The sequence below is a fragment of the Budorcas taxicolor genome, chromosome 4 (assembly GCF_023091745.1).
Source record: "Budorcas taxicolor isolate Tak-1 chromosome 4, Takin1.1, whole genome shotgun sequence".
In the NCBI taxonomy this organism is placed as follows: Eukaryota; Metazoa; Chordata; class Mammalia; order Artiodactyla; family Bovidae; genus Budorcas; species Budorcas taxicolor.
In genome coordinates this window covers 76,344,431-76,356,501 of record NC_068913.1, presented here as the reverse complement: position 1 = coordinate 76,356,501, position 12,071 = coordinate 76,344,431, and the positions used below count along the sequence as shown (strand labels likewise).

General features: G+C 35.1%; 1 protein-coding gene across 1 annotated transcript in view; it reads right to left on the bottom strand.

The window, feature by feature from the left end:
- Nucleotides 1–817: 817 nt before the first annotated feature.
- The window catches only part of CFAP69 (cilia and flagella associated protein 69), a 58,770-nt gene continuing 47,516 nt past the window's right edge, over nt 818–12,071 (bottom strand). Inside the window, exons 17-23 of the mRNA XM_052639025.1 lie at nt 8,273–8,465; nt 7,108–7,245; nt 6,457–6,533; nt 4,795–4,992; nt 3,065–3,151; nt 1,484–1,588; nt 818–988 (exon numbers count right to left, since the gene is read on the bottom strand). Coding sequence (XP_052494985.1) covers nt 818–988; nt 1,484–1,588; nt 3,065–3,151; nt 4,795–4,992; nt 6,457–6,533; nt 7,108–7,245; nt 8,273–8,465 — 969 coding nt within the window. The remainder of the gene's footprint in view (nt 989–1,483; nt 1,589–3,064; nt 3,152–4,794; nt 4,993–6,456; nt 6,534–7,107; nt 7,246–8,272; nt 8,466–12,071) is intronic.

Genomic DNA, 12,071 nt, shown 5'->3' with positions numbered 1-12,071 from the left:
TTTTCCTCCAATTAAGTATAAATAAAAATTTTTTAAAACCATCTTTATGTTTAATTTTTATTGTTTAGCTTATGACTAACATTTGGTTTTCATAGGAGAAGAACTTTTACTTTGACCAACATATTTGCTGCAAAATTTTTACTGTCCATATTTATATATATTTATAATAACTTATGTACTTATCCTGATTCCCCATTCCACCCATATGCTTTAGATGGGACTGGCCTCCTTCAGGCTCTGCGTGTAAGCAGTTCTCAGATCTGGCTAAGGTCATGATGAGTGGTTCAGGAGTGGGCATGCGGCCAATCAGATGTCCCAAGATGCAGAGACAGTTGCAGAGACTGTTGAGAGGTAGGCATGCACTCTTTCCTACTGGATATCAACCTGGGAGAATATAATTCAGGAGTTTCTAGGAAAAGAGAAGATCCTACTCATAGAGTTTTGGTTCTTGGATCCAACAATGCCTGTAGTTTTAATTAGTTTTATATTTTATTTTTGTTGTGTGTTTTTTTTTTTTTTGGTTTTGCTTTTTGGCTCAAACCAGTTGGAGCTGTTCACATCAGTTGAAAGAGTCTTAACTGATACAATATGTTTTACAATTTTCAGTTAAGAGGACTATAATCTTTAGAAAGAAATTGATGATAACTCTTCTCACAGTATATGTTGATATTTTCAATAAAAATACATTATATGTCCTTACTTTTATTTTTAATAGTATTTTACTAAAATATTTATTCTAAAATGTTTGCTTTACATTTATATATAAAGATATTTAGCTAAAAATTATAAGTGGAATTTATTTCAAAAATCCTTTATTTTATGTGGGATCACCCTTCTTTGGCTCATCCACAGTTTTTACTGCTTTCACCTTCTGTAAGGCTCCTCCTCGAATAGGCAGTTTCTTAAGAGCAATATCTGTATCAGCCAGAGGTCCTCCCACTAATCGGGCAGGAGTGCTTTCCACTGTTACTACCCCACCAGAGGGCACCTATAAAAGCAAAATTAAACATTTAAGAGTCCATTTATAAAAATTTTCACTAAGAGGAAAATCTATTCATCCTTTAGCTAACTTTGGAAAAGACACAAAATGTATATAGTAACTAGGAGGCAGTGTGTAATAATGGAAAAATCAGGGCTTTGGGCCCTTTGGATTCAGGGCCAAATTATTTCCAGAAGGGGACACCAAGAACACTGGGATATGGCATGGATCTATTTACCAAGCAAAGGAGGCACTGCATACTTCCTGTCAATGAGATGTAGAGACCTACTTTGACTAGTGTTTACAGCAGTTTCTTGGGAATCCTGGAGGGCTAGGTCTGGTCTAAACCAGCACCAGGTAAGGGCAGGGATAAATATGCCTTACCTACTTGGCATTTTAACAGCAAATAGAAAAAGTATGAGACAAAACCTCATGGAAATAACATTCTTTGGGAACTAAATTCATTATCTATTAAGAAAAGTTATGGAGAAAAAAAAATCTTACCGTTGCGTTAAGGCCTTTAATATCTGTCCTGTGAAATATTGCATTTGGTGGTCTTTCACCATATCTAGAGGATTCTATAGCTTTCTCTTGAAGTCTTTTTGCTTTCTGAAGATTTTTGAATTAAAAAGAAAATAAAATTGTTATTAAAGCATTAACTATGGTACTTACAAAGAAGTATACAAAATATATTTGCATATATAATTTATTAGCACTAGATCCAGCATTTATTCATTTAGGATAAGAAAATAGTTATTAGCAAGTTATATCCTTTGCACACTGCAGGAAACAACTAAAAATGTTACTGAGATTTCCAGAGATACTGGCAATATATGACCAAGGGATAAAGTAGTTCCTAAGAAAATCAGGCTCAACTTTTTGCACATGGTTGAACAAACTACTAAATTTACAATAGATGATGAATGTTTTCAAATTATTTTGTACAAATACTAATCCAGTACACTTAAATGTTTTAAGAATTCAGAATAATGCAAACTATACAATTTGCTGCAGTTACCTTCAAATTCAATAGTTGAGGCACTAGAACAGGTGAAATGCTAGGTAACAACTAATCTGTGTGGAAGGGTTTTATAAACTCTTCCTTAGAAGTACAGGTAGTTATGGGGCTATTTTGTAAATAACACTGGGAAGAACTTTTCATGAGAAGGGGGAGACATGGTATCTTGAATAAGCTTGTTGTTAATTTTGGTTTTGCTATCTTAATATGGTTCCACTATTTTTGTGGGCTAATATATCATTTAATGATTTCATATTTAGAGGAAAAATTATCACATTATGTAAAAGTGTATCCCAAGCAGAAATAGAAAAAAGTAATGAGATTTTGGGACTCCTCTGGTGGCTCAGAGGTTAAAGCGTCTGCCTGCAATGTGAGAGACCAGGGTTTGATCCCTGGGTCGGGAAGATCCCCTGGAGAAGGAAATGGCAACCCACTCCAGTATTCTTGCCTGGAGAATCCCATGGATGGAGGAGCCTGGTGGGCTACAGTCCATGGGGTCGCAAAGAGTCAGACATGACTGAGTGGCTTCACTTCATGGTGTTCTTAGATATTTCAAGTGAACAATTAGCATTATAAACTTTTTAGATTACTTTCAAGCTTATTGCTGAAGCAGGTTATCACATTTTCTCAAATTCCTATTTAAGCTTTAGTATAATGTTTCTTGTGGTGGTCACAGGGAAAACATCTTTGATTGAGAGGGCAATATGGACAGTTGTTTTTTGTGTCCTTCACTCTGCTTCTTACAGAAAGAATCAGTGAATAAGAAGGTTCAGAATGGAAAGCAGGGGCACACTCCTGCTTATTCCTGACTAACTCTCATCTCTTTTATGCAAACCAGGAACACCATCCTTGTTTCACCCTGCTAAGCCAAATGAAACTCAGAGTGGTATCTTCTGAAACTGTGAAAAACGCTTAGTTTCAGTTATCATCTTAAACTGCAAATGAGGATCAACAGTGTTGATATCCCACAGAAAGAGCAACAGAAAAAGGTGAATGAATATTTCCCTGAAAAATTATGTCAGAGTTGGCTGGTTTTTGTGGTTATTATAATATTTAAAAAATCCTACCTTTAAAGTTTTAGCATTTGATGTTCTGGCCAAGAAATTTCCCCATGATTTATTAGCCAATTCTCTTTGTTTGTGTGTGGCTTGTATCTGAAATGAGAAAGATAATTAAGAGTTCGTTTCTATGAAAGGATGCCAAAGGGCTTGAATACCTCTATTTTGACGAAAGAGCTAGTTTTTGCCAACATAAATTTTAAGGCCAACTAGCAAAAAGATTAGAGTTTAACAACTTAAATAACAAAAGTCTTAAAACAAACAAACAAAAAAATCCTTTCCTCACAATGTGGCCAAGGTTTGAACTGCTTCCCATGAAATGTAATGAAAAACTGTTGTTATAAAAATATAAAATATGAGAATAACAATAATCATTCTAAGCAAGACTGTTTTAAATAAGTATCACTTGCAAAAACAGAGTGTAATCCAGAGCAAGTTACATAAATGACCCAACAGCAAATCCACAGGAGAAAGTAAAGAGATTTCTGCTGCCACTGATAATAGTTTAGGCATGATTATATTGGTAGAGCTTCTTCTAATTTATGACTTCAGCAAGATAAGCAATTTTGTGAGAGTGCTGAGTTTGTTGTGGAGTTACAGTCTGGGAAATACTACTGACAAGCTACAAAGACTGCGGTTCTCAACAGACTCTCCACTAAATATATAATCAGAAAACACATGCCCTTGGTTGGTATATAGTATATTATTAAGCTTAAATTATGAACTTAAGAGTATTTAATTAAACAACTGCTAAAAAAATAAGTGGGGTCAGAGCCATGATAACAAATCAACAATAATCAGCAAATCAGCAATAGCTAGTCCACACAGCAGAATACTGCCACTCAATATAACTAATGAGAAGCAGAACTTCCATCAGGGCACTAAAGATCAAAGGAATGGCTTAAATGGCAGTATCCTTGCAATAAAAACTCTCCAACAAATAAAACTTTTAAGAAGGGAGGTATCTAAGATGGAGCAGAATTTATAAGTGGATGCTAAGTTCCACTAGACTGAAGATACAAACATTTAACAGTATAAGTGAAACCAGCAGGCAATAGCAAAACACTTTGGAAATCACCTTAAAGAGTTCTAAATATTTAACTTTAGTCATAAAGGATCACCAAGCAGCAATGGGGAGTCTATATCATCTCTGCATTGGTGGACAAGTTCACTTAGTCACTTAACCTATTTGCTCAAAAACTTCAGGTGTGTTGTTTCTCACCTGTGTAAAGCTTTGGGGAAAAATGGCTCATATTTTCCCAACAGGCTTTTTCCGACTAGCTAAAGTCAGAGAGCACATGTACAGAGTGCTCACAGCATGTGATTTGGCACTGAGGTGAGGAGATGTGCCTGTGGTTGGCAAACTACTGAGGGCCTGTCACAGACTGAGGGACAAGGGCCGACTTTCTCGTTGAGGTTAACCTTACAGTCACAGAGATAATGTTTGTCAGAATTTTCTAAATGTGTGCACTTAAATAGACCACAATTTTTGAAACTGTGACATTTTAAAAATGGAAATGTAAGCCTTTAGAAATAAAATTATGTCGTAGACCAGCATTGAGTACAGTAATTGAATTTCAAGCTATTCACTCCATGTCCTCTTTCAGTCTGTACAAAGACACAGTAACTATAAAAGAAAATCACAAAATGACTCTAAGTGCTGAAGCATTCACAAGTAAGGCAAATATACCTTAGGGATAATTTCAATTAGTTTATACACAGAAATTATTTTGGCTTACTTTTGTATATACTTTTTGTTCATTTTGCACATCTTGGCGTGCTTGGCTTTCAATCATCTCACTTTGCAGAGAAACAACCATCTTTCCAATATTTTCTGATGCTGCTGTAATAGATTCCAAAATTTTTTTGTCTGTGGTGACTGGTCTTAGCTTTTCTAATTTTATTTCTTCATATATTTCATTCCATATTTCTCCAATCTGTTATAGCAAAGTTTTAAAAAGTTAAATTAACCAAAAATAAATGATATACTTTTAGGTAACCTAAAATGTATTTGAGTGATCATTCCAAAGTTAACACTTACTGAATCAGCTTTTCCTAACTTACTCTTTGGGAATAAGTAGCTCTGGGAATGATTTGGGGCAACAGTTACATTTGAGTATTCAGGAATCACTTACCTAATGTTTTTCAGTGATAAGTATTCACAGAGAAGGCTCTACTATCTAAGTGTAGTTCATTGCCATCATCACTGCCCTCTCCTTTACAGTCACTCTGTTTTCACAGCTGCACAAATTGTTGCTTTACTCTCATCCTCCTGAAGTACTGATGCTTTCCTTTCTAAAGCCCTGTTTGAAGGCTGGGTCAAAATGAATTTGTAGAACAGTGAAGATGGAGATTTCTGGAATCCTGGTACCTAGTCATATGAGAAATAGGGCCTTGTCCCTCATCTTCTAGCTAAGGTAATACTTGACCTAAAACTCTTAATATATTGATTTCATCATGCTGTAGCTCCACCTCATATACTGGGATATATGGAAATTACTGCATTTGAGTATGTTTAAATTTAGAGGAAAAAAATGCATCCAGGATACAGGTAAAATTAAGCCTTGTTTTCCCTTTTTAAATAGAGATTTATTCATTTACAGCATTCAATACATAGTACTAATATTAGAAGAGAATGTTTACTTGAAAAGGCTTTCCTAAAAGTTCAAAGGCATTTATTTACCAAAAAGTATATAACCAGCAAAGTAAATAACCCAGGACTATTAATTGATATTTGACCATTGAATAAAGTAATGATAAAACAATACTTTAATAAGTATTAATAATTTATTTTAACAAGTAATAATTCATTCAATTCTAGCTCTTTTTTAAAAAAATTATTTTTGAAACTTTTGACTGCACTTAGTCTTCGTTGCCGTGTGTGGGCTTTTTCTAGTTGCTGAGAGCCAGGGCTACTCTTCATTGCCGTGCACAGGCTTCTCATTGCAGTGGCTTCTCCTGTTGCAAAGCACAGGCTCACTCTAGAGCACAGGCTCAGTAGTTGTGGCACTGGGCTTAGATGCCCTGTGGCATGTGGGATCTTCCCAGACCAGGAATCAAACCCGTGTCCCTTGCATTGGCAGGTGGATTCTTAACCACTGCACCACCAGGGAAGTCCCAATTCTAGCTCTAAATACCCTTTTAAAGAGAAGAAATTATATTTTAAAGATTCTGTTAGGCCTCTATATCAGTAATGTCTATCTTCCTCTATAAACTAAAAATTGGATGAAATCTTGTCCCATGGAAATACTCAATAAATTAACTGTATGCTCCTTGAATAGTATCAGATGAAAAATGAAAACTACATAGTATGTGGATTATTGCTCACAAATATGAATAGATCTTTCCCAACTGATGACCTGCATACTAGATTTTAATAACAAGTCTAAGAAGGTACTCACTTTAAAATCAAGATATCTATGTACGATACATAGAGTGACAAAATCTTCAGCAGATAAGCCAGGTAAATTTTCAAAATCTAAACAAAGTTTATAAAGAGAGAATTACTTTAACTGAGCAAATAATTCTAAAAGGCATATATTTATCATAAAAATGCAAATTAGTCCTTTTGATTTCATCCTGACTTATGAAAATGTTACTTCTGTGAACTTCTGGCTTCCTCCTGTAACAAACCTCTGCCAGGTCATCCTTATGTAGTCATTCAAAGAGGAACATTTTCTGTGCTGTGGTCAGACCATGATACTGTACTTTTACAGTCTGAAGAGTGAAGACTTTTTTCTTGATAAGAAGCGAAGTCAAGTCCTCAGGTGATTCAGAATTCTAGTATTTAAGTCTAATCATCTAAACTAACTGTCTTTAATCCTGACTGTACTCTGGAATTGCCTGGGAGCTTAAAAAATACTGATGCCTTCCCCCAAATCCAGAGCTCAAGGGGGCAGCTGGTTGCATTGTGATAACAATGGAACATGCATTTGTCTATATAAAGGGACTTTTATTCATCATGTTTGAAAAATGGACTCCAAAGTTAAATCAATTCACAATACTCAGTAAAGAAAGAGAGGCTCTTTAGAATTTGACAAGTAACTTCTTACCTAGTTTGCCCAACACAGCATAAATTTTTGCTCTGATATTCTCAGCAACATCCATAACTGCAATAGTTGGGCAGTTAGCAGGCAGTGGTATGATTTTTTGCTCTTCTTGAAAACTAGTAAATAGAGGTTTCTTTGTATCTAATCATTGGATATCATAAAAATATAGAAAGGACAGATAAAAATTGTAGTAAATTAATAATTTTAAGATTTTAGTCTAGACATCATAAAATATACTAACAGAATATAGTACTGCCTGATACATGATTACTCTTTTAAAAACATAAGTAATCAGCAATTTTTCCCCATTCTGTTGGAAAAATTTAATTTTTTACTATTTATGTAAAGTATAAAAATTTTACAAAATTACTTTTTTAAACATGAAACTTTCACATAAAAAACTTTTCAAATTTTGAGATCCAGAAACTGAACATGTCAGTTTAACAATGATTTAATCTCCTATTTGCTTTTGGTTTCTGTATGTTATCCTATAAATATAAAAACTATTTTATGATGTTATGGGTTAGAAGTTAGAAATAATAAAAATGGATTGAAGAGAGAAATCACCAGGAGTTAAAGGGGAAGTATTTTCACTTAAAAATAAACCATACTAACACATAAAATTATAATAAGAATCATAAGAAGTATAGAAAATGTAATATAGCACTATAGAATAGATAAATGAAATATAAATTCTGGTACTATAAACTTCATTAATTTAGAGTCTAGTCATTTAAATTTATGACCATTGATTTATTTTTATTTAGAAAAGTTTCCTCCTTTACATAAAAAGTAAACTATAAATGAGAATCAACAGAAATGTACAAAATACTGTAAAAATTGTTCTTAAGCACTCTACTTATATCTCAAATTTTATTGGTAAATGAAATATTACTGAATATACTTACAAAAACAGATAACCCAAAGAAAATGCTTTAGGAAGTCCTGTTAAGTTTTTTTTTCCAAGTTAAAGAATATAATCAAATACCATTTCCTGAAAATATTCTATAAAAACATGAACCTACTAATTTACTTAGTTTTCTTTCAATCTGCAGACCCCTGTGAAAAGAACTTTAAACAAAGAGGTAGAAGTCCCCATACTTTCCTAATGTCTCTTCTTAAAAATACAGATCTAATTATTTCTACAAACAATTACAAATACACTTACCAACAATCTTCCCATATTTATCACGTTTTACTCCTAGTTCTTTTTCTTCCTTTCTCCACAATTTAATTAAAAGACTAGCAGCTGTCTGGTCCTTCTTCCCTCGCCAAGCATTGACATGAGACGCAGTTTTGGGATTATCACAAAATTCAACCATTATTCCAAGTATTAGATTGCAGAATTTTTTTTGGTTCAACTTTTGCAAGGAAACAGAGAAAGAAAAATGTTGCAATAAATAAATATTTTTTAAATAAAAAAATAAAAATTTTAAGAATTATTCTCTTTTAAAAGAGAAATATTTGTGTTAATCAGTAGGTTTTTTCCTAAATGATTGCCTTATAAAATCAAGACTCTAAGTATGATTTGTGACCATCTCCTGTTAAAATAGATACGATCGTAATAAGTTCATTTTCAAACAATAAGGACTTTTAAAAAATAGAAATAAAAAGATTGAATATAATTCTGATGTAGTCATAAACACATCCTGAACAAAAATGTCATTGATTTAGTTCAATATGAAAAAGAAATATAGAAATTAAGTGGAGCAAGGTCATTTGTGCTATACATAAGACTGTAATTATAGGATCTTTTTAATTTACCTGGTTTATTAAAGTTTGTTAAGACTCAGCCTCGCTGTAACCTCATTATTATTAAGAGACTGCTGCTGCTGCTGCTAAGTCGTGTCTGACTCTGTGCAACCCCATAGGCGGCAGCCCACCAGGCTCCCCCCGTCCCTGGGATTCTCCAGGCAAGAACACTGGAGTGGATTGCCATTTCCTTCTCCAATGCATGAAAGGGAAAAGTGAAAGTGAAGTCGCTGAGTCGTGTCCGACTCTTCGCGACCCCATGGACTGCAGCCTACCAGGCTCCTCCGTCCATGGGATTTTCCAGGCAAGAGTACTGGAGTGGGGTGCCACTGCCTTCTCCATATTAAGAGACTAACTGATAGTAACTCCAAGTGGCAGTCACATGTGAAAATAAATCAAAATGAAGTATAATCTTGTAGTTTGAAACTCAGCAACCATAAAAAAGTATATCAGCAGTTAAGAAAAATTATCTTATTAAGCATATTTCCTGTTTTTCTACAAATAGTTTTCAGCAAACTAAAATTTAGGTATAGAGAAGTCCAAATAGAGCAGAGGTGTCCATACAATCATGGCTTCTGTGTGAAATATTTTTGGTTGAGAAACTCTTACAGTGTACTGCTAATAGAATATGGCAAAAGAAGCATGTAACCTGTTGTCTGAATTACATACATTATCAGTTTCCTGTTTAATTAAATTATGGATAATATTACCTGCTTTCAGTTCAGTTCAGTTCAGTCGCTAAGTCATGTCTGACTGTTTACGACCCCATGAATCACAGCACGCCAGGCCTCCCTGTCCATCACCAACTCCCGGAGTTCACTCAGACTCACGTCCATCGAGTCCGTGATGCCATCCAGCCATCTCATCCTCAGTTGTCCCCTTCTCCTCCTGCACCCAATCTCTCCCAGCAGCAGAGTCTTTTCCAATGAGTCAACTCTTTGCATGAGGTGTCCAAAGTACTGGAGCTTCAGCTTTAGCATCATTCCTTCCAAAGAACACCCAGGGCTGATCTCCTTCAGAATGGACTGGTTGGATCTCCTTGCAGTCCAAGGGACTCTCAAGAGTCTTCTCCAACACCACACTTCAAAAGCATCAATTCTTCGGCGCTCAGCCTTCTTCTCAGTCCAACTCTCACATCCATACATGACCACAGGAAAAACCATAGCGTTGACTAGACGGACCTTAGTCTGCAAAGTAATGTCTCTGCTTTTGAATATACTATCTAGGTTGGTCATAACTTTCCTTCCAAGGAGTAAGCGTCTTTTAATTTCATGGCTGCAGTCACCATCTGCAGTGATTTTGGAGCCCCCCAAAATAAAGTCTGACACTGTTTCTACTGTTTCCCCATCTATTTCCCATGAAGTGATGGGACCGGATGCCATGATCTTCGTTTTCTGAATGTTGAGCTTTAAGCCAACTTTTTCGCTCTCCTCTTTCACTTTCATCAAGAGGCTTTTTAGCTCCTGTTCACTTTCTGCCGTAAGGGTGGTGTCATCTGCATATCTGAGGTGATTGACATTTCTCCCAGCAATTTAGAGAGTTATTATCTTATATGGGGTTTCCCAGGAGCTACAGGAGACACGGGTTCAATCACTGGGTTGGGAAGATCCCCTGGAGGAGGGCATGGTAACCCACTCCATTATTCTTGCCTGGAGAATCCCATGGACAGAGGAGACTGGAGGGCTACAGCCCATAGGGTCGCAGAGAGTCAGACACGATGGAGTGACTAACATACACACACACACTGTCACATAGTATAAACTCTCAGTAATATTTAACGTTTGTGAGCAATTATTATTACACACTGAATAAATATTTTAACAGATTGTATTAATCACAATCCTCAATCAAGTTAGTTTTTTATTCCTCTACTTCACTTTGGGAACCCCTGGTGGCTCAGTGGTAAAGAATTCACCTGCAACATAGGAGATATGGGTTCGATCCCTAGATTGGGAAGATTCCCTGGAGAAGAAAATAGCAACCCACACCAGTATTCTTGCCTGGGAAATCCCATGGACAGAGGAGCCTGGTCCATGGAGTCACAAGAGTCAGATATGACTTAACAACTAAAACTACTATGACATACTTCACTATTAGGAGGGAGGCAAATGTCAATGGTTGAAGTTTATATAGAAACTTCATTAAAATTATTTGTAATTTATAATTAGCTTGGTTGGTTTAATCTACATTAAGTACAACCTAATAATTACATTCAAGAAAACACAGCAAAAATATGTCAGGAATTATTCAAACCACTGCATGTAAATGTATACACACATGCACATAACTACTCATACAATCCTAGCAACAGTGCATGAGGTAGATAATACTGTTATCTCTATTTTATAGATGAAGAAATTGGTAACAGAGATGTTAAATAATTTGTCAAAGTTACACAGCTAACAACTCCTGGAGGCCTCAATCAGACTGATTCCAGTCTGTGCTCACAGTCACTGTACTATATGGCTTCTCCTACTAGTCTTCGTATCTTTCCATCCAGAAACCCTAATGGTGAAGGAGAATGAATATAAATAAGAAATGTCTTTTAAGTCTTCTATATATTGTTAAAATAAAATTTAATTACTTTATATGTATATATATATACACACACATAATATCATTCCTCACTTCCAAATATTAAGTAGAAGCTACATTCCAGGAAGATATGCCAAATTAATTTTGTAGCTTTGAGAATTCCTTGACACTGACCATGTGCTTCTAGACATACTCTAGTCAGAGGAACATGGTGAGATAAATGTCATTTAGGACTGCCTAAGTAGAGCTATGCATACATCCTCTGTATTATGCTCAATTTTCTGAACTTTCAAAGGGTTTCTGCTTATGACTCATTCAAGGTGGGTTATTTTTATTATTATAATTATTATTTACTTATTTTTTGTTTGTAGTGTTTTATATCTAATGAGCTTGCTATCATCTTTAGTGTCAACTAATTTTCTTTCACAGAGATGAAAGGACACAAATAACTTTAGTATCTTTGCTAAGTTAAAGGTCTGTTATTCTGTTAATAATATCAAGAATGGTGGCAATCACAGGCAGTGACATACCTAGAACTCTGCATGAGAATATCTCTCAGAGTTTTACTGAAACAAAAGTATACTTTTTCTTTATATTAACTATGGACCCACTTATTGAGGCTAGGAGGGGATTACTGTAAGGATAAATGAGAGTCTGCCATTCTCAGCCTTTCTGGATCA